At 42.0% G+C, this 23,678-nt stretch overlaps 1 protein-coding gene across 1 annotated transcript in view; it reads left to right on the plus strand.

Annotated features, from left to right (window-relative positions):
- RGL1 (ral guanine nucleotide dissociation stimulator like 1) overlaps positions 1–23,678 on the plus strand; it is a 137,460-nt gene that overhangs the window by 97,845 nt on the left and 15,937 nt on the right. The window contains exons 6-11 of the mRNA XM_083743837.1: positions 5,586–5,770; positions 9,626–9,738; positions 18,463–18,678; positions 19,531–19,634; positions 20,402–20,486; positions 22,741–22,830. Of these exons, the coding sequence (XP_083599963.1) occupies positions 5,586–5,770; positions 9,626–9,738; positions 18,463–18,678; positions 19,531–19,634; positions 20,402–20,486; positions 22,741–22,830 (793 nt within the window). The remainder of the gene's footprint in view (positions 1–5,585; positions 5,771–9,625; positions 9,739–18,462; positions 18,679–19,530; positions 19,635–20,401; positions 20,487–22,740; positions 22,831–23,678) is intronic.

Below are 23,678 nucleotides of genomic sequence, written 5' to 3' on the forward strand. Positions count from 1 at the left end.
TTCATAAGAGGCAGCAGCGTGCTGGGGAGTCTGTATCTGCATTTCTAGCTGAACTGCGGAAGCTCACTCAGCACTGCGACTTCCAAGATCTGGAAGAGACTCTCCTGGATCGTTTTATCGGTGGTCTGAGCAGCAAGAAAGCCAGAAGACGCATCGTGGCTAAAGAAGAGGTTACCCTTGCTTCAGCCTTGAAGGAGGCCACCGCCACGGAGAATTATGAAAGAGAGGAGCTTGATGCCATTCGCAGGGCCCCTAAGCCACAGATAGAAGTTGCGCATGCCATGGATGAGCTAGAGGCTACTCCGAGCCAGAGCCCAGTCCGTGGGGTCGAGTCAGTGCGTGAGGCCTGCACAGTGCACAAAGATCTCCGAGGCAGGTGCCCTGGTTGTGGCGGGAACCATGAGCGGAAGAGTTGTCGTTTCCGGGATGCTATGTGCCGGACGTGCGGAAAGACAGGTCACATCGCCAGGGTCTGTAGATCGGCGGCGTTGGGAGCGACAGGAGCACCTAGACTGGAGCATCACAGATCGGCCACAGCAAACCATGTTCTAAAGGACTGCCACTACGTAACGGAGATCAACGGGAGGGTCGTGCAGTTTCCAGCGCAAGGCAAGGCACACGTCAAGGTGAAGATTGAGGGTCAGCTGTGCGACATGGAGGTGGACTCCGGATCTGGATTCACTATCGTGTCGGACCAGACCGCAAGGACATTCTTCCCCAGGGGTAAGTTGCCCCCTCTGCAGCCCTTCCCGGCAACTTTGCAGTCATACTCAGCGGGCCGCATCCATGTCATGGGAATGTGTGCCGTGAGAGTACAGTTCCGGGACAAACAGGCGGTACTCAAACTGGTGGTTGCGAAGGGCAGTCGCCGCAGTCTTCTGGGCACTGACTGGTTCCCCGCCCTGGGACTGAGTATATCAGGGCTTAATTCAATCCAAACCTGCCCTGAGATGAGTGAGTCATTATGCAAAGAATTTGCTGGTCTCTTTAATGGAAAACTGGGTTGTTATAAAGGGCCCCCAGTTGACTTCGAATTGGACCCTGGGGTGGCCCCAATCCGACTCAAACCAAGGCGAGTGCCATTTGCACTGCAACCCAAGATCGAAGCAGAGCTGGATAAATTGGTCAAGCAGGGAGTTCTCTCACCCGTGGACTCCGCTAAGTGGGAGACTCCAATCGTCACGCCCCTTAAAGCAAATGGGGAAGTCAGGATCTGTGCTGATTACAAATGTACTATCAATAAGGCACTCAGGGGAAGCTCATACCCCATTCCAGTTGTATCACATCTGTTGGCTAAACTGGCTGGGGGCAAGGTGTTCGCCAAAATTGACCTGGCACAAGCTTACCAACAGCTGCCAGTAACCCCACAATCAGCGGAAGCACAGACTATTGTCACACATAAAGGGGCGTTCAGAGTTAACAGATTACAATTTGGAGTTTGTGTGGCCCCAGGGATTTTTCAAGGGCTCATGGAACGCCTGTTGAGAGGTCTGCCGGGGGTCTTGCCATTTTTTGATGACGTTTTGATTGCTGGAAAAGACCCACAGGAACTGGTTGCACGTGTCCATGCAGTGTTGCTCAAGTTCAAGGAGGCGGGGTTGCAACTAAAAAAGGGAAAATGCAGTTTTGGGGTGCCAACTGTGGATTTCTTGGGGTTTAAAATTGATGCATTAGGCATTCACCCCACAGATGCTAAGGTTAAGGCCATCATCGAGGCACCACGACCACAGAACAAGACGGAGTTGCAGTCATTCCTGGGACTTATTAACTTTTATCATTCGTTCTTACCCCAGAAAGCTTCGGTAGCTGAACCATTACATAGACTGTTGCAGAAAAAGAATGTGTGGCGATGGGGGCAGGAGCAGCAGAAGGCTTTTGACTCTTTGCGAGGAATGCTGAGTAGCAAGAGCGTCCTTGCTCATTATGATGAATCGAAGCCGCTGGTCCTGGCATGTGATGCCTCTCAATACGGCCTGGGGGCGGTGCTGAGTCATAGGGAACCGGATGGGTCGAAAAAGCCCATCTCTTTCTATTCCCGTACGTTGTCGCCCACGGAGCGCAACTATGCTCAAATTGACAAAGAGGCGCTTGCAATTGTGGCAGGAATCAAAAAGTTCCATGATTATGTGTACGGTCGTCATTTCTCCATTGAAACGGACCACAAACCACTGTTGGGGTTGTTCGACCCGAACAAACAAACGCCACAAATTCTCTCCCCCAGAATGTTGCGTTGGTCTATATTCCTGAACGGGTTCCAGTACACCTTGACCCATGTGCTGGGGAAACGGTTGTGCCATGCTGATGCGCTGAGTTCGATTGCCCCTTCCTGGCGGGAGCAATGAGGATCCTGCTCCAGCGGAGCACATAATGATGCTGGAAACACTTCCGGGGGCTCCTGTAACGGCTACTGATATTGCTGAGAAAACGAGGAAAGATGCTGTTCTCTCCCGTGTGCTCACTTGGGTGGGGAGGGGGTGGCCAGGTGGTCCGCATGAAGACAAATTCAGGCCTTATGCGACAAGGCAGCACGAGTTGTCCATGCATAAGGGTTGTCTCCTGTGGGGAGATAGGGTGATCATCCCAGCACCACTGAGAAACAAGGTATTTCGCCCCTGAAGATCTGGTCTGGGTGAGGAACTATTCACGAGGTTCGCGGTGGGTGGCTGGTGTGGTCACCCAGGCCGGGCGCTCAACAGGGAGGAGTCTGATAATTCATCCCTGGCTAACGACGCAGAGCTGCAAGACCAGAGTGAAAATGGCCCAGAGGTGCAGTCACCAGGGGCTTCAGCAAATGAACCAGGGTCTGCTAGTCCTCAGGATGACGAGGTACAGGTAGGGGACCCTGAGATGTCTGGGACTCCATCTGTTCCTGACGAAACCCCTGTAGCAGCCCCCCTACCACAGGTGACACCCAATCCAGAACCGGCAACACCTGTTGTCAGGAGATCAAGTAGAAGTTGTAGGACCCCACAGTACCTGAGAGATTACGTCTGCTGTGCTCACTAGGGGGGGAGGGGTGTTGTGTATTGAGTCAAAGGATTTTATATCTGCATTATTATTGTCTGTATTTGCAGTAGGGTAAAGTAACTGCCTTTTGGTTCCAGAGGGTACAGCTACTATTGGTTCATTTAAGCTGCTGTATTTGGATCCTCTGTCTTATTGGTTTCCTCCAAAAGGCAGGACTGTGATTGCCTGATATTGTTCCCTCCAAAATGTATCCTTTCTAGCTAGTTCCCTGTCCCTATAAATGTAGCTCTCCCCTCCTCAGGTCTCAGTCTTGTTGCTTTAATAAAGAAGTGTTACTAGAGAACTGTCTCCAGCATATTATGTCAAGAGAGCTGAAATCACATACCCCACGTCACAACAGGTACCCCCAACAAAAATTTAAAATTTGGCTGTGTAATTTGGAATTTATGTAATTTGGTTTGATTTGATGTGATTGGTCGGTTAATAAAAAAATATTCATTAAAAAAAGATTAAATAGTCAGCTGATAGGAGATCAGTGTGCTACAAGCACTTGTCCGCATAGCTTGTCTTTTTAAGTCCTTACTGACTGACATTATTTCATTGGTGAAATCAGTCTATGATAACTTTCATTTCAATTCCTCTGTACTTCATGAAGAAATAAAATAAAATAGTGACTTCTACACTTTCCCACACTTCAGGATAAATCACAAGAAAATCACATGAGTAAAACACATTAAATGCATGCACAGCACATGCATTTTGGCATGAGTCTGCCACACGGTTATGTCAGGTTTCAAGGGTGCCTTCCTTTATCCAAGGAAGTTCAGCCTCTTACCAAAAGACGTAGCCAGGAGAGCCTGCTTCCAGGTGCAGCAGAGTCTCAACAAGCCAAGGTCACACACAGATAATCATTCTAAGTCCAAAACAAGTTGAGGAAACACTTTCAAGGTCAAGGTCTCAGATTGTTCAGCAAAGGGGAGCAACAGCAGGACCAAGGAGCCAGAGGCTGGTGTTGTTTCCAGCAACTGGAAAGATCTATCCTCTGCCTGCGCTACTTTTTTGAACCAAAACAGTGTTGACTGCCAAGGTGATTTTCAAAATCTAATTGAGTTGGGGAATTTTAGTTTTGAAAATTTGCAGTCCTGAATGCTGGTATGCTTTCACTTATTCTTGGCTTCTCTTGCTTGTTTTTGTGTTATTTATATCATAATGGCCATTGATTACAAACAGTAAAAATCTGACTGACTGGTATCACAGTAAGTAAAAGGTCTGGAGGCTATCTATTCCATTTTCTAAATGAAAATTTAAAACCCCCCTCAAGGATGTAGCCTTGAATAACCCTCCCTTCAAATTTAGCCCCCTCTCACTGTAAGTTGGGGAAGCTGGAATTACATGGGGATAGCTTTCCTCCGTCCCTCCTTCTGACATAATGTCTTCAGAATGGGATCTGATGGATCCCAGCCTCATGGGGGCTTACTGTCAGAGAGCAAAAGCTGAGCCACTCCTACAGATCATCTCCTGCCTTTCCATTCAGAAAGGGGACATGTGTGAAACACTCCCCATCGTCTTGCTGATGTGCTCCTTCTTTGACTAGTGCTTTTTTCCTTTCCCTTGCAAGGGAGAGCTCTTGAGTTTAAAATATTTAAAGCTATGTGTTTTGTAAGGCTCTTGCTTTTGTACCGTGGTCCTTGTTCTAAAAATAACAAGAAAGGTCAGCCTTTTGGGTTTAGTTCTGCTTGCTTACTATAAGTATACCTGTACATTGAATGCTTCTATTATTATGGATAGTTACACAAGGGATTTAAACCTTAGTTCTGATGGGAAACTTTGGACAAGCCTTTCCTTGATATCCAGAATGATATTTAGTCTAAATTTTTGGGAATTATATAGCATGACGATACTGAAGAAAAAATGCTGTATAGTGTGACAGTAGAGCTTAAATGATTAGTGTTGCATGAGAAGAGAATGAGAAGTTCTTTCAGCACCTCCCTTACTCATTTTAATTGGAAAGTGCCTGTAGGGGCCTGTGTAAACTGCAAACAGTTTTGTTACGATTTAAATGTCATGACAGCTTGCAGTTGCAGGGAGTCTTTTTCAGTCTGGGGCAGCATTCTGGGGGTCATATGCCAGCCTGCAGAGCAATGGATGTGACTCTCACCTTTTTACCTTCAAGTCACACAGAAGGAAGATGTAGGCATCTCAGCACCCTCCATGCAGGCAAGCAAGAAGCACCATCAGAATTCAAGGAGACATTCCCTCATATTTGCATAGGGATGTCTTTTGTTTTAAAACTCATTTTAGCCATTGTGGGGCAAACTCTGAGGGGCTGCTGGGTACCACTGCGAGTCAGTTAGATGTACATTACTGTATTATTTTTTTAGTGTCCAGTTGGGAAAAAAAGAGAGAACAAATCTTTAGTCAAATTGTTCCACTGATGGAAATGGGAAGTGCAGTACTCATTGCCTGAGGGCCTAGCTGGCAGCTTGCCACCACCTGCTCCCCGGTAATTTATCAGACCTCCGGATGCACTGTTATTACTCTTCTTGTGCAAGTTTATTGGAATACAGCCCGAGAACCCAGATGGTGAATCTAACCTTGTACAATGTGCTTCTTTCCAGTGCCATAGCCTCCATCTTGAGAGCCTGGTTAGACCAGTGCTCTGAAGACTTCCAAGAGCCACCCCACTACTTTTGTTTGAGAAAACTTTTGGATTATCTGACTCGGGTCATGCCGGGCTCAGACCCAGAAAGAAGGGCACGACACCTGTTGGAGCAGTTTCAGAAGCAAGAGCTGGTGAAAAACAGTAAGTATTATCCTGGAATGTTACAAATAAATAATTACATGCTGCATATGTTTGGACAGCTTTGGGATCAATAGGATTACAGTGGCCAAGAGGATTGTATACTTTGCACTATCTGCTTAGTGAATCTAAGTTATCTGCTGTTGTTCAATGAGAGGTAGGAACTCAACTGGAGAATCGCCCTCTACCCAAGGCATCATGGATTTTGAAGAAGCACCAACTCAGGACAAAAGGGAGAAATGAGCAAAGAGGAAGGCATGTTTGGCAAATCCTCACCATGATCAACTCCCACCTGGAAACCAATGTCCCCCACTGTGGATCCAGAATTGGACTCCACGGTCACTTACGGATTCACTGCTAAGACTGTGTTAATGTATAACTACTTTACTCTGCCACAAGTGTCACCAAAGAAGAAGGAACTCAAGCATTCACCACCAAGTCATTTGCCTTGTGTTCCTTCATCACTGAAAATTATAAACCCCAATTCAAAATTCCATGCTGGAGATGTTGGCATGTAGGTAAAGGTAAGGTAAAGGTCCCCTGGATGGTTAAGTCTAGTCAAAGGCAACTGTGGGGTGCGGTGCTCATCTCACTTCAGGCTGAGGAAGCCAGCGTTTGTTCACAGACAGCTTTCCAGGTCATGTGGCCAGCAGGACTAAAGCACTTCTGGCAACAGGACACCGTGGTGAGTGCCAGAGTGTACAGAAATGCCTTACCTTTACCTTCCCGCTGCAGTGGGTACCTATCTACTTGCTTTTGAACTAGCAGGAGCTGGGACAGAGCAATGGGAGCTCACCCCATCATGGGGATTCAAACTGCCAACCTTTCGATGCGGCAGGCCCAAGAGGCTCAGTGGTTTAGACCACAGCGACCGTTGACTCAATGCACAGATTTTTCACTTCTGAAAGAGCCTTCTAATGTTACTTTCCTGTGATCAAGCCAGCTTTTTTCAGCGACGGCATTTGTGTCATGAAACGTCTTTCCTTAGCTGCTGTCATGACAAAGGAAGTGTCAGTGGTTGTTTTTTCCTATCTGAGTGGTGCATTGGTAACAGCCAAGGACAAAGGGAAAATTTATGTTACCAGGTCAAAGGGCCCACTGGAACAATTGTGAATAGTAGTGACACTGGAATGCTATGCACTGTGACAAGCCTGACAAATAGCCTTCCCCATCTCCCGAGACAGAAGGTTTCCTATGGGCAAAAATTAGCATTGCTAGAAGGCTATTGAAACCTGTGCAATGAACGTAACCATTTCAGTGACCAGCTTTCGCAGAAAGGCGGCAGGAAGTGGACAGGAAGCGACAATGCAAGATAAGAAAACAATACAATAAGGATCAGCTCTTCTGAGCCCCTTTAAACCTCACCTACTTGAATGTTCCAGAAATTATGACCAAATTACGCTGTTAATCAGCTGTGGCGCCAAATTGCTATTATCCATTTATTATCCTTTTTTTTTTTAAGGCTGACTGCATCATACCTAAATGGTTCTTCTCATCAGAAATTCCAGAGCCTACAAGTGTTGCTAATTTGTGTCTAATTATGTTCTTTTCTGGATCTGGTTCCAGCGGATCAAACAAAGGAAGTCTAAATACCAAGGTCTATAATTAGATATTCACAGGCTGAGCAATGGTTCCCACAGAACCTCCTAGGTACAGAAGCCTTGTCTCTAATTTCCCCATGAAAAGACTTAAGCATTTCTCAGCTGAGCTGCAGATGTTTCAGGGAGGACAATCCATCCAGATATTGAACACTTAAAGGAATAATATTGTTAGAAAAGTAACAATAAAATATGAGTGCCGATAGTTTGGGGGAAAGATTGAAGCTGCTTGTGTTGTTGTTGTTGTTGTTGTTGTTGTTGTTGTTTTTATTAGATGGTTGTGCTTCTATCACAAAACAGAGGCAATGGCACCCTCCTTTCCACCATTGTGTATAACTGGAACTCGTTTATTTAATGATACACGTTTCTAAAATATTAGAAGAGACTGTCAGCTTAGGCAGTCTATGCAACACAGGCCAGGCTCCAAATCTATGTGCAACTAATTCTTGGGGTGGGGGCCTTTCAAAATATTAGTTTTCCTTGAACAGCGGCCCCCAGTCCCTCACCACATGATGTGCTGCTTCTGAAATTGAGGGGAGTTTCCCAAGCAGCTTGTGATGGGATGTGGGTGTAGATGGAGGGGGGGTGATGGTTAAAGCTATTCAAAGGAGGGAGGGGAGGAAGTTTTAAATTCCACTGGGTTTGGGCAAGTGTTGGGCCAAATAGCTTGCTTGATGCTGGTCATGTGCTCCAACAATTCTCATGGTTGGACCTTTTTAGGATCTTTTTTGCCTCTTGCCCTGGAACTTCAGGGCTGGTACTTCAAGTAAGACATTCTGCACACTGACCCACCTGAACAAGGTTTACTCAACTCTGAGAGGTGAATGAAGCATAGAACCAACCGCGATGGAAATTGTTTGGAGACGGGGGGGGGGGGGGTTCTGTGAGAGGAGGTGGGGTGCTGAGGGATAGATGTTCCTACCCCACAATAAAGAATTACACTAAGAGCCTTTTTGTCCTTTACCATTGTCACACATTTGCAGGTGTATTCTGCAACATGTCAGTGATACAATAATAGTGGATTAGTGATAGATTTATACCAAATCAACTCCCATCATCCCTGACCACTGGTCCTGCTAGCTAGGGATGGTGGGAGTTGTAGTCCCAAAACATCTGGAGGGCCGAGTTTGCCTATGCCTGTACTGTACTAAACCATCCACACATCATTCTGCTTTATTAGTTCTGCAATACATCTCATGGCTGTCTAGAAGCGCACCCTTGCACTGTACTGCAACAAAAAGTGGGACAAAAATAACCTTGGAACATTTGTAGTATAAAAAAGACTTACAGCGTTATTATGAATATAAAATCAGAAAAGTTCATGTTTAAATGCTTTTCACTTGTTTCAGACTTTTAAATTGTTGTGTTTTAAAGTGTTGTGACCTGTTCTTAGGACCTTAGGGTGGGTAATAATAGTAGTAATATCGGTTGAAAGAAGAGTGGGATCAAAATGTGATAAATAAATAACATAATCAGTTCCTATAGTTAACCTCTTCTGAAATATATGGCTTAGAGGCAAGGATTTACTGAATCTCCACCCTCTCTGAAATGATTTTTTGGACTTAACAGAAGAAAGTCTGTTTTCTTCTGGCCCAAGTCCATTTTAGTAAGATAATGTGTCCTTAGCGCAGGAGATTCCTAGCCCTTCTGTCACAATCTTTTATCTGCCCTTCTGATGTTCAGGCTCCCCATGAGATTCTCCTGCTTCAACATAAGGTGGAGGTCATCATTATTATTTTGTAGTTTGCTGTGCCAAACGGCTCAGGGCTATGCTGGGGATGTAAGAGGCTATGTTTGGTTCACTTATTACAGCACATACAATCCACATTCCCAAATGTATTTACAAATTAGAACATAAATCCCAGTTGGACTGTGGCCTTCTCTCAATTTTGCAGTGCACCTTTTAATGTGCAAGAAAGTGTTCACAAAAAATATATTTTACATTGAAAATGTGTATTTTCCAGAAAGAAGCCTGGAAAAATGAGTATTTTATGTAAAAGTGCATACAAATTGTGAACAATTTAACTGTGGACTTTTCATGCATTCTTTCCAAATATCATTAAAGCAGAATCCTTTTGCCTACAATTGGTTCTGGACTTTTCTTTCCCATTCTCTCTTTCAGTTATTGAAACCTTATGCTTGCTTTTTGCCTCCGTATATACCCAGCATAACAGGGTCCCAGCTTCCTTTGGGCCTCCATAAAAGAGGTTTGGTAGGTGATGTTTTGCTGTATCTCACAGTATTATTTTATTCTGGACAGATGGGATTCATGACACCTTTGCCCTTGAAGAAAAAATGGAGATGAGTGGATCAGAAGAGTTCTCTTCTTTCCCAGAAGACCTTGTGGCAGAGCAGCTCACCTACATGGATGCTGTAAGTATAACATATGCTTCAGAACGTGATTCTGAAATGTGTGCTGTGGAGAAGGCACAAATTCCTGCTGGACTCATCCCAGGCTACACTGTTAGATCAGGAAGGAGACGGTTCCTAATCTGTTCCCACAACTTGGGACAGCTGTGCTTTCTCATGTCTTGTGCTGGTGGGTGGGACCCAATAAGGTCAATTCCTCAATCATCAAAGGCTTTTACCATCTGGTGGTTCCTTTTCTTGTAGCCGTTGACCCCTTAGACCTAATTGCAAGCACTGGCCGTTTTCCTTCTTTGGACTGAAGACAATTCTGAGCCCTTCACTTGCTTACTAAAATGCAGGTAGAATTGGTCCTTAGTGAACTTGACCTCATGGGGAAGTAGGCTCTTAGATTACTTCCAATTACATGTCTGCCATGTTGTTTTGTGTGTGCTGAGATGGCTTTATTGATTGCAATTGTCAGAGCCTAAACAACTTTGCCCTGCAAATTTTCCTCAGGGTCCTCTGTGAGTTTTGTTGGTGAATACTCTCCGAATGTCTGACTATTATTTGGTACATTAAAAAAAAATGCTCAGCAACAGCATTAGACATTCAATTTTTTTGCAGTAGCAGTCAACAAGGACAAGTGCAATTGGCATGCTATAGGTAAATTTCAATGTCAAATTTTGATTCCAGTCTTCAGATATCTATCTTCTATATTAAAATTTCAACATAAAAACATAAAAAATCTAACTTTCTGTAACTGAAAATATGCAGGGAGTCAATTTTATTTCTTTATTTCTTTGCAAAAAATTCATTTTTGTTCTATTTTTCCAGTTAAATGGTAAAGCAAGTACTGTAAATGGGATAGTTTAGGTGGTAGAGTATGAGATTCTTAATCTCACAGATTGTAGGTACAAGCCTCACGTTGGGCAAAAGAGTCCTGAATTTTAGAGGGTTGGACTAGATGACCCTCGTGGTCTCTTCCAACTCTTACAAGTCTATGATTCTATGACTTTGTGATATTCATCTTGCATTGTGTTCATAGACATAAAGTTGTACTAGGTTACTAGCAGTGAGGGGCATTAGTCCACTACCCCCCCCCTCCTGAGTCTGCCCTCCGCCAGCCCCTGACAGCCTGCCTTCTCCCTTGCAGCCACTCCAGGGGCACCGCACTGGCTGCCATATTCCTCCTCCTTGGTCTCAGTGCTTCCATCATAGCACTTAGCTGGGAGGAGAAGGGGGACAAAATGAGCACATTGGCTCTGGCTACGCCTTTGGTGGCCTTCCTGACTTCTGCCCTGCCAGCTGCAATGGATACCAGCTCCTGTGGGTTACAAGTTGCCCATGAACTGGAAGCAAAAAAGTACAGTGGTACCTCGGGTTAAGTACTTAATTCGTTCCGGAGGTCCGTACTTAACCTGAAACTGTTCTTAACCTGAAGCACCACTTTAGCTAATGGGGCCTCCTGCTGCTGCCACGCCGCCAGAGCACAATTTCTGTTCTTATCCTGAAGCAAAGTTCTTAACCTGAAGAACTATTTTTGGGTTAGTGGAGTCTGTAACCTGAAGCGTATGTAACTTGAAGTGTATGTAACCCGAGGTACCACTGTAATCGAAATAGCTGCAAAATACTGTATTGGCCCAGATATAAGCTGCACCCGAATATAAGCCGCACATTTAAAATTCAAGGGGAGGGGAGGCAATACCCGAATACAAGCTGCTCCCTTAAAATTCTGTAGGCACTCACACCCGTTTTACTGTATGTCTTTTTCAGCAGCGATACCATAAAAGCCATTTTTTTTTTAAGCTTTTATTTTCAATGCAAAATCGTAACAAAAATTACAAACATTGAATAAACAAAAACGAAAAAACACACATCTACAAAGCAAAACCATATCATAACATACATAAACATAAATTGACTTCCTTCCTTTGTTCTAAGACCTCCAAAGATATTTACTCTTACTGTATTGTTGTGTCTAATTAGATTACTTCCATCTTTATGCTTTTTTACATCATTTTTCTTGTTCTTTAACCCTGTAAAGCATCATTCATTACATACCAATATACTGACTCCAGAACAATGTTTTTTCATATACTCTTTAACACAACCCCATTCTTTTAATAGTTTCTGGTCCGATTGTCCCCTTATGTAAGCTGTAAGTCTTGCCAGATTTATGTATTCACAAAATTTAATTTGCCAATCTTTCACTGATGGAATTTTTCTGCTTTTCCAGTTTTTAGCTATAAGCATCCTGGCAGCTGTTGTTGCATAAAGGAATATTTTCCTTTGATTTTCGGGGATATCATTTGTAATTAAACCTAAAAGGAATGCCTCCGGTTTTTTACTAAAAGATATTTTAAACATCCTTTTGAGTTCTTCATAGATTTCATTCCAGAATTGTTTAATGGGTCGGCATTCCTACCACATGTGGAACATTGTTCCTATTTCTTTTTTACATCTCCAACAGGTATTCGATTTTAATTTGTAAATTTTTGCCAATTTTACTGGAGTTAAGTACCATTGGTACACCATTTTCATAAAATTTTCTCTTATTGTATAACATGCCGTGAATTTGATGTCATATTTCCATAATTCCTCCCATTGATCCAGCCGAATTACATATCCTATATCACATGCCCATTTGATCATAACTTCTTTTATTTCTTCATCCTTTAATTCCCATTCCAATAATAAATTATACATTCTGGATATATATTTTTTTGAGTTTTGTAATAATACTTTTTGTAATTTTGATTCTTCTTTTTCAAATCCTATTACTTTATCCTGGTTAAATATTTGTGCAATTTGGTGATATTGAAGCCATGTGGTACAGTATTGGGTCACCTCGTCATATGGTCTTAGTTTTAATTGGCCCTGTTCTTCCTTTAGGAGCTGCTGGTAAGTTGCCATTCTTCCTGTAGTATTTTTCTTTTTAACTGATATTACTTCTAGCGGTGAGACCCACCATGGAGTTTTTGGTTCTAACAACCTTCTATTTCTCACCCAGACCTTGTATAATGCATTTCTAATTACATGGCTTAGAAATTCTTTATGGACTGCCACTTTGTTATAAATTTGGCATGCCAACCATATCTGTTGTTCCATCCCTCCAAATCCAAAATGTCGCTGTTATCCAATTTGATCCAATCCTTGATCCAAGTAAAGCATGCTGCATCGTAATATAGTCTCAGGTCTGGGAGTCCAAAACCTCCCCGCTCTTTTATGTCAGTTAATAATTTAAATTTAATCCGTGGCTTTTTGCCTTGCCATATAAATTTTGTTAAGTCCATTTTCCATTTCTTAAAACAATCATCTTTACCTATTATGGGAATCATTTGAAAAAGGAACAGAAGTTTTGGTAAGATATTCATTTTAATAGCCGAAATTCTACCCCAGAGTGTTAATTTCAGTCTTGTCCAAGTTTCCATTTCTCTTTTTGTTTCTTCCCAAATTTTTTTATAATTATCTTCAAACAAATTTATATTTTTCATTGTTATTTGTATGCCTAAATATTTCACTTTTTTTACAATTTGTAATCCAAATTTTTCTACCAGTTCCTTTTTCTCTTGATCTCCCATATTTTTTACCATTAGTTTCGTTTTTTCTTTATTCAAAGCAAAACCTGATACCCATCCAAAGTTTTCCATTTTTTCTAGAGCCTTTGCTATGCTTTCCTTTGGATTTCCCACCATTAAAACTAAATCATCCGCAAATGCCCTTATTTTATATATTTTCTCTCCTAGGGATATTCCATTTATTTCTTGATCCAATCTGATTTCTTGATTTAATATTTCCAAAACCAAATGAATAGCAAAGGTGAAAGTGGGCACCCTTGCCTGGTGCCCTTCTGTATTTTAAAATAATCAGTTGTGTCGTTATTTATTATTATATTTGCTTCTTGTTGTTCATAAATTGCTTTTAACCCTCTTGTGATTTGGTCTCCCATGTCCATCTGGTCTAGTAATATTTTTAGAAATTTCCATGATACTTTGTCAAACGCCTTTTCCGCGTCCACAAAAACAAAGGCTACCTTCTTACTTGGTTTCATGTCTAAATACTCGATCATATCAATCACTGTTCTTATATTGTCACTCATTTTCCTGCCCGGCAAGAACCCTGCCTGCTCTTTATTTATACAATCCTGCAAAACTGTCTTTAATCTTGTTGCCAATATTTGTGCATAGATCTTGTAATCATTGTTTAGTAATGATATTGGTCTATAATTGGTTATAAACTCTTTGTTTCGTCCTTGTTTTGGGATTACTACTATGTGCGCCTGTTTCCAGGTGGTGGGAATCTTCCCGTCTTCTAATATTCTGTTTAAGAGTGTCTTCATAGGTGATAATAATGGTTCCTCTAATTTTTTGTAGTGTATTGCGGTAAGACCATCTGGTCCTGGGGATTTTCCCAGTTTCATCTTAATTATCGCTTGATGAAGCTCTGTCGTGGTTATTGGGGAGTTTAGCTCTTGGATCTTTTCTTTCTTAATTTTAGGTATATCCTTTCCACATAAATACTCTTTTATTTCAACCTCTGTCTCGTTTCCTGCTTTATATAACTTATTATAATATTTTGTAAAACACTTTTTAATTTCCTCAGGGTTGTCTAAAGTTCTCCCCTCTTCCACTATTTTATCAATCAATTTTTCCTTTTGTCTTTTTTTCAGTTGCCAGGCTAGCATCTTTCCGGGTTTATTTGCAAATTCGAACGACCTTTGTTTCATCCATTTAATGTTATCCTCAATTTCACTATTTAATATTGCTGAAGCCTGAGTTTGTAATATTTTTAATTTTTGGTTTATTGATTCATTTTTTGGTTGTTTTGCTAATAATTTTTCGTTTATTCCTATTTCCTTCCTTATTTGTTCCAGTTTTTGCCCTCTGTTTTTTTTCCTTATGGCGCTTTGTTGTATGTAAAAGCCTCTTATGAAAGCTTTACTTGCATCCCATATTATCCTGAGGTCTGTATCCTGTTCTTTATTTAATTCAAAAAATTCTTTCAATAGTTCTTGCGCTTTTTTTACAATCTTTTCGTCATTTAATAATCTTTCATTAAGTCTCCATCTTTTATTAATTTTCTTGTATTCCTTTAATTCTAATGTGACTGGGTTATGATCTGTAATAATTTTGGTCTGTATTTCTGCTTTTTTAATTTTAGTTGTTAAATTGTTTGATACCCATATGCTGTCAATTCTGCCCGCTGATTTTTTAACTTCCGAAAAATGTGTATACTGTCTTTCTCCTGGATTTTTATATCTCCATGTATCAATCAAATTTAAGTTTTCTACCATCTGAAAGAAGGTGTCTGGGAGTCTGCCTTTTTTAGATTTTCTTTCTCTCTCTGTCCTGTCTAATTCTATTGATGTGACACCATTTAGGTCTCCCATCAAAATAATTTCCTCTTCTATAAATTCCAGTAAATTAGCTTCTACTTTTCTGAAAAATTCTGTTTGGTTACCATTCGGTGCGTAAACTCCTACTATAATTAAATGCTCTTTACCTTTTGTTATTTTTACCCCTAGTATTCTACCCTCATCATCCTTAAAGATTTTTTTTGCGTCTAGTTTGGGGTTCACATAGATCACAATTCCCCTTTTCTTTTTTACATCTGAGGATATAAATTCTTGACCCATAAAAGCCAATTTTTGTGAGGTTGCTAATTTAAACCGCACTTTAACTTTTCACAGTCGGAATTTTTTTGGGGGGGAGGGTGGCTTACATTTGGGCCAATACGGTAATACAGGTATGCCACAGCATATTAACAGATAGCTAAATTCAAACATAATATAAAACCATAGTTTGAGCTTCCAAAGCAGCAGACCACAATTTAGAGCTGTTTGTCACCTGGAAATAGATGTTTGCTTCCTTCCTTTGGTACTGTTGTACTTCTGACTAATGAATGAGCCCTCAATAGATGACCTAATTCTACTCATGTATGGCCAATTGAAAGCATCAAAATGTTTATGAAAGCAGACTGGTAGAAGTCTGGTCTGCTTCTGCAGGTTCGAAATATTTATCTGATTCCATACCAAAGCAATTTGGCCATCCACTTCTCAGTGCTGGTGGGCGGAATGAAAATGGTACATGGAATTCCAGCTGTCAAACTATTGTTTAATTGATATCAGATAGGACCCAGTTTGTCATTTAGATTCCAGATTTACTTTTTGGAATGTTTAGAAAATGTAGCTTTTTTCCCTAAAACAGAATACAGTAATAGTGCCACTGTATTCTGCTCTGGTCAGACCTCACCTGGAGTACTGTGTCCAGTTCTGGGCACCACAGTTCAAGAAGGACACTGACAAACTGGAACGTGTCCAGAGGAGGGCAACCAAAATGGTCAAAGGCCTGGAAACGATGCCTTATGAGGAACGGCTAAGCGAGCTGGGCATGTTTAGCCTGGAGAAGAATAATAGAATCATAGAATCATAGAGTTGGAAGAGACCACAAGGGCCATTGAGAGTCCAACCCCCTGCCAAGCAGGAAACGCCATCAGAGTACTCCTGACATATGGTCGTCAAGCCTCTGCTTAAAGACCTCCAAAGAAGGAGACTCCACCACACTCCTTGGCAGCAAATTCCACTGTTGAACAGCTCTCACTGTCAGGAAGTTCCTCCTAATGTTTAGGTGGAATCTTTTTTCTTGTAGTTTGGAACCATTGCTCCGTGTCCGCTTCTCTGGAGCAGCAGAAAACAACCTTTCTCCCTCCTCTATGTGACATCCTTTTATATATTTGAACATGGCTATCATATCACCCCTTAACCTCCTCTTCTCCAGGCTAAACATGCCCAGCTCCTTTAGCCGTTCCTCATAAGGCATTGTTTCCAGGCCTTTGACCATTTTGGTTGCCCTCCTCTGGACACGTTCCAGTTTGTCAGTGTCCTTCTTGAACTGTGGTGCCCAGAACTGGACACAGTACTCCAGGTGAGGTCTGACCAGAGCAGAATACAGTGGCACTATTACTTCCCTTGATCTAGATGCTATACTCCTATTGATGCAGCCCAGAATTGCATTGGCCTTTTTAGCTGCCGCGTCACACTGTTGGCTCATGTCAAGTTTGTGGTCAACCAAGACTCCTAGATCCTTTTCACATGTACTGCTCTCCAGCCAGGTGTCACCCATCTTGTATTTGTGCCTCTCATTTTTTTTGCCCACGTGCAATACTTTACATTTCTCCCTGTTAAAATTCATCTTGTTTGTTTTGGCCCAGTTCTCTAATCTGTCAAGGTCGTTTTGAAGTGTGATCCTGTCCTCTGGGGTGTTAGCCACCCCTCCCAGTTTGGTGTCATCTACAAATTTGATCAGGATGCCCTTGAGTCCATCATCCAAGTCGTTGATAAAGATGTTGAATAAGACCGGGCCCAAGACAGAACCCTATGGCACCCCACTAGTCACTCTTCTCCAGGATGAAGAGGAACCATTGATGAGCACCCTTTGGGTTCGGTCAGTCAGCCAGTTACAAATCCACTGAGTGGTAGCATAGTCAAGTCCGCATTTTACCAGCTTCTTTATGAGAATATAATGGGGCACCTTGTCAAATGCCTTGTCAGAGGAGGTTAAGGGGTGATATGATAGCCATGTTCAAATATATAAAAGGATGTCACATAGAGGAGGGAGAAAGGTTGTTTTCTGCTGCTCCAGAGAAGCGGACACGGAGTAATGGATCCAAACTACAAAGAAAGAAGATTCCACCTAAACATTAGGAAGAACTTCCTGACAGTAAGAGCTGTTCGACAGTGGAATTTGCTGCCAAGGAGTGTGGTGGAGTCTCCTTCTTTGGAGGTCTTTAAGCAGAGGCTTGACAGCCATATGTCAGGAGTGCTCTGATGGTGTTTTCTGCTTGGCAGGGGGTTGGACTCGATGGCCCTTGTGGTCTCTTCCAATTCTATGATTCTATGATTCTAATAATGGAGTAATTCAGACAAAAATGGCTGAGAAAAAAATAAAAATAAGACTGAATGTGGCAAACCAAACTGATTTTCCCACTGCTAAAGAGTCAAACTTCTTTCTAAACTGAACAGTGTCTTATCTCTCCATTAGTGGGAAATGCTGCTCCAAACAAAGGTTTGGGTGTATACATAATTCCTGGAATTGCATAATTGAACCCCCATTGTCACTTTGCCATGGCAGAATAGCTGTTTAAAGCCGGGGAGGTGAACCTCTTTCAGCCACAGGGCTACTACATTCTATTGTGTGCAACATTTTTTGTGTGGGGACACATGGTGGTGATGGGTGGAACCAGATGCAAAAAGTGGGTGGAACAGTGAATGTGATCCTTTCCTACTGTCAAGAGGGTGTGTCAAGAGTGTTTGTCAGGAATAAATCGCACAGAGTGAAGTTATTTATTAGAAGAAACAAGGTCAACTCAAGAACGCCAGAGTCTTCTCTGTAGGTCTTGCCCCTATGAGGCAGCCTAAATCTGCTCCTCCCATGGGTCCTTCCCAAGCAGCCTGAGACTAGCCAATGCACCTGTCCCTGCTCCTCCCTCTTCATACCTCACCTGGTCCTGGGAGACCAGGGGGGAGGGGAGCTTGTTGCCGCAGGATGGGGAGACCCCCCCCCCCCGGCTTCTTCACCAGCCTGACTCCTCTCTGCCTCTTGGCCTCCCTCCTCCTCTCCTGCCTCTGCTTTCGATTCTGCCACAGCCTCTCCCTGCTCACTAAACCCTGTGTTCAGCTTTGCAGATGTGCATTTCAGTGGGGATTATGAATAATATTGTGCTGATAATATGTATTTTGTGTTGTTGTAGAAACTGTTTAAAAGAGTGGTGCCCCATCACTGCTTGGGCTGCATCTGGTCTCAGAGGGATAAGAAAGAGAACAAGCACTTGGCCCCCTCCATCAGAGCCACCATCGCTCAGTTCAATTCGGTGACCAAATGTGTTGTCAGGACCATCTTGAATGGAAAAGAGTTGAAAACACAACAGCGAGCCAAGATCATAGAGAAATGGATCAATATTGCACATGTAAATATGCATTTTGTACAAACTGTCTCCCTGGGAAAAGGAAATAATCTGTCTTCATTATGGGAAACATCAGTGCCATGGATCTTTTGCTTTAATATTTTCATTAATGCTAAGCAAATGTTTTGTTTTGGTTTTTTTTATTCTTCTACTCTAGGGTAGCTTTGGAAGTTGTAGTAGTAGTAGTAGTAGTAGTTAATAATCACATTTCTGTTTGTCCATCCTTTCCCTATTCATCAAAGGCATCCCATATGGTTACCCCATGCCATCCCAAAGCCACCACCTAAGTCTATATGGCGAGACTATAAATGGCAGGATGCTAGCCATCAAGGGAAGTACGCTGAATTAGCATTTGTCAGCCAAATTTGCTTTTTGGGTAGCTTTTTGGGTTCCATGCTTTTCCATGCCCAGAAACTTCTCTTTAATGATGAAGAGTGTTGTGTGACTTAAAAGTAACACGAAAGCCTCCACAGGAAACAGTGATGTGAATATGTTTTTGAATAAATGCTCTTTAGTTCTCTTCGGCTTGGTCATAGAGGCCCACTTTTACTAATCTTATAACTGGAAGAGCTGGAAACTATTAAACTGAATCAACACCATTGCCACACACACACCAAAAGTTAAAAGTGAAGAAAACAAGCACAAGGTGCCAAAATCTACATTAAAGCTTATTTTTAGATGCTGGAAAGGGCCAGGGAGACACTCTCTCTCTCCTTAAAGTGCTCAATATTTGTTCAGGTGGTTTTAGCAGTAAGAATTTACAGCAGCTGCCATAACCTAAAACAGGAAATCACCCATTGGTGTTTAATAATTGATATTTAACCCTCTTCTGTTTCTTAACCACCTCTTCTGCAGGAATGTAGGATCCTGAAGAATTTTTCCTCCTTGAGGGCCATTGTTTCAGCACTACAATCGAATTCCATCTATCGGTTAAAGAAGAGCTGGGCATGTGTCGCAAAGTAAGACTTTCCCACCTCTTCTTTGCAATGGAGAGCAAGTTTGTTAATTGTTGTTGATCTTGCTGCTTCAGTGTGCGGGTCTCATGCCCAGTTCCTCCACAGTTGATTAGAGGGTCCAGGAGGAGGCGACAGGGTGTGAGAGGCAAAGTGGTCCAATAGCCTCAAGAACAGTCCTCCTCATTATGCAGATTAGTGAAAATGCCTAGCCTAGAAATATCTATAGGGAGAATATTGCCCGCTCCAGGCTGGCTAGTTAGGACAAGGAAGCTCCCCTGCATAATGTGGTTGGTTTCCTGCAGTTCCTTCCCCTGACCAGAGTTGGGAGATGGTCGCATACAAGCTGAACCCCGATCTGACATCCCTCCAGTCCCCAGATTGAGAAAGGGAATAGGCAAGACCTTCAAATATCTGTGGCTGGTACCTGTAAGTTTCCCCCTGTGGTCACATAGCAGCTGTAACGGTTGAGGATCTTCATCAGGAAAAGTTCATGGAGAGCAGGATTAACCCACACACCCTTCACACAACAGTGTGCTATGAATTGGAGCCCATCCCCAGTGGGTGCTATTACAAACTTTTAAGAAAACAGGAGACAATCTGTGGTCACAAATCTTTCACAGCCATCTCCTTTTGTGTCCCAAGTCCAGCCACGGGCTCAGGTTCTGACAAGACAATAGTAGCACCACAGTCTAATCTCAACACGTTTAGCTTTTAATTTGTTTTGGGATATCTGAAAACCTCAGTTTTCAATCAGTTTCTTTTCTGCACAGGGACAGGATGTTGATGTTTGAGGAACTGTCAGAAATTTTCTCGGATCACGACAACTATTTGACAAGCCGGGAGTTGCTAATGCGGGTGAGAAGTAGTGGATATCTCAGTGGTGCATTAAAACACTGCTTTTTAAAACCTTGTGAGCACTGCTCTCGTCTCCCCCCCCCCCCCATCCTGCTAAAATGTACAAATGTGATGGGCTCCACTTGGATCAAAATGGAGCCAGACCTCTGATATTTACCATCATAAAGGTCAGAGAGTGGCTGTTAATCTGTGACCGTGGGGAAAGCCAACAACAAAATCTGAAATGTGACTGATTTGGGATAACTAATCCCTTAAAGGGGCTGGTCTGAGTTTTCTATTCTATTCAACTGAGATGGGATGGAAGATATTGACAAGCACCCAGAAACCATGGAAAGCCAGTGGAATATTCAGAGATATGTACCATAGGAAAACTCATATGCAAAGGTTGACAAAATATGGATGTGTAAACTAATGCTTGGAAGCCTTAGTGAGCTATTTTATGAATATGATGAATATGTTTTTTCTTTTAATATCAGAAACCTGTTGGAAAGACAGTAATCAATTAGATGGATGGGAAATCTTTGGAGAAAAAGCTGCATTGGCAGAAGTGTTACTCTATATGTCAACAAGAGTATTAAGTACAATAAATTAAAAACTTTAGGAGGAACAAAACTAATTGCAAAATCACCGTGTCTAGAAATACCTATTCAAATAAGAAATTGAGTACTTAAAACATGCACACATACACAGCCCAAGCTCTGAGAACAATTTTGAGCTTGATGTGGAGGCAGAATGTGAAAATATTAACTAGGTAAATGTGCATTCAGATCATGGCAAAGAGACAGCTTTTTTTGATATTATAATTATACCTTGCAACAGTTAGCTATAGAGCTTATAATAGAAGTGGCGACCCATAAATAGATAGTGGCGACCCATAAATTAATATTGAGTTGTGCCCAGAATCTGGAAATGTTAAATGTCACCAGAATGCTTGGAAATGGTGATCACAGTACCCTGAACTTCAGTTTATAATGAATAGAAAATTGCCCAGGAAGGCCAGCAAAGTTTCATTTAATTTCAGTGGAAGGAAATTCACAAAAATGAGAGGCTTCATTAAAAGAAAGTTGAAGGAGAGAGGGGGTTGGACTAGATGACCCTCAGAGTCCCTTCCAACGCCACAATACTAGGATTCTATGACATGTTTGTAAGTTATTTAAACTTTAATTTATACCATGGATTAGAGAAGGTGTGGAACCATCCAAAGGATAACAACATAGTTACATAATAGTGTGAAGGAAGCCATAAAAATTGTGGTGTGCGATGAATTCAGATGAATCATGAAACAAAATGGGGCATTTTTAAGGGGTTCTGGGCTTGTTCAAGGCACCCTGAACTAAAGCAGGGGTCTGAAGCACTTAGTGGTACTTTGGATGTTAACTGGATGTTAAATTGGATGTTAAAAAAATGCTACAGACAAGGATCTGCTAAAAGCAAAACTAATGTATGCAAGCTTATCATATAATGAAAACTGGGTGAGTTAGAAGAGCTCCATTGTGAATGAAGTAGAGAAGCTAAATGAATTATTTGCTCCAATATCCATTGTGGGAGATGTTGGAGAAAGACCCACATCTGAACCTTTGTTTTCAGGGAGGGCATCTGAGAAGCAGTGTCAGGTTGCTGACCCCAACAATTGCACATCAAAGCAGCCCAGGGAACAATGGCAATGGGTTAATCAGCCAAAAGGTGTTGTGAAATATGGCTTCCATTCATACAGTTATTGGGAAAGTGCTCTCCAGGGCTGCAGTTGCTGGAATGTAAAAGCAAGCATTTTCATTTCCTGACTGTCTCCTTGTTAGTCAGCAGACCAGAGATATTAGTCATCATATCCCAGTGCAAGTGTACAAGAAACTGGTGCTTTTTCTTAATGCAGCATTATATAATAGGGGAGATGTTTATTAGAACATATTTTAAAGTAAGTTAGGAACAAGATGTTTAAGAAGAGAGAAAATGTTAAGTGTTTAGAAGTGAGAAAGTTGTAGTCCAGATGTGTTTGACTTGGAGAAGATAGGGCATTGGCAGGACTCATGAAGGGGCCTATAAATATTTTGCAAACAAGCTTATGGCATTTTGGAACATTTTCCTTCACAATGCCAGGAAACAAAGATTTTTGAACCTCTTTCTTTCACTTTTTTTCCAGCAGTAAGCAATGTTTTCTGGACTTGAGAGAACAGTACATAAGTTTGCAACTGGTATGAGAAATGTTTGCAAGCCTGTTTCGTAGCCTCTTTCGTTACTTGCCCTTTTCACACTACAGGAAGGAACGTCTAAATTTGCAAATTTGGACAGCAGCGTGAAAGAGAACCAGAAGAGAACTCAGAGGAGGCTTCAATTGCAGAAAGATATGGTGAGCCTTCTCCCTTTCATTTTCTCTATGAGATAATCATAATATTAAGAAATTAAGATTTAGAGCAGAAGGTGCCCTTTTCTGAAGAATATAAAAATAGAGTGATTGCAAAAACAGTCTTGGAAATCTCCTGGTCCTGATGCGAATATAATGGTTTGGGTTTAGATGAAATTGAAACCAGTGTTTTCATTTCATGAATGAGCCTTCCCAATCCTTGGGCTCACATGCATTCTGTCCTGTTTCTTCCTCTTCCAGGCCTGGGAGAAGATTGAAACCTCCTGCTTTTAAACCACAGCTCCCTGTGACATCAGAACTCAGGGAAATGTGGTTGATTTAAGCTGCAATTTGAGAGCAAGCCAGGATTGGAAACCATCCCCTTGGGAAACAAATCAGAACTAGTATTTTGTTTAAAATAAATAAATTAAGATAAGCCTCAGAAGTTAAAACATATACTCTGGGACCAAGATTATTTTATAGTACAGTACATTTAAAATCTGATGTGGGAGGAGGCATTGATCACAGTCAGCTTATGTTGAAATGACACCAGACACTATTTGGAAACTCAGCTCTTGCCTTTTAAGTCTTCAGGCAGTTGGTATTTTGCTGTATTGCAGAGGTTCTCAACCTATAATCTGTGCAACCTTGGGTTCCTGCAAAGCTTATCAGGTGATTTTCATGAAAAGATGTAGAATGGTTGACAAGCTTCCTTGGAATAGAGCTTTTCAACCACTACACTCCAATCATTACCTCGGCCATTGGCTGGAGCTGTTGGGAGTTGGAGTCCAACAGTATCTGAATGGCCATAGATTCCCCACTGCTGTCTTGGGTAAAGGGAAAAGCTTGTAATG

This window comes from Podarcis gaigeae (assembly GCF_964106915.1).
Source record: "Podarcis gaigeae genome assembly, chromosome: 6".
Lineage (NCBI taxonomy): Eukaryota > Metazoa > Chordata > Lepidosauria > Squamata > Lacertidae > Podarcis > Podarcis gaigeae.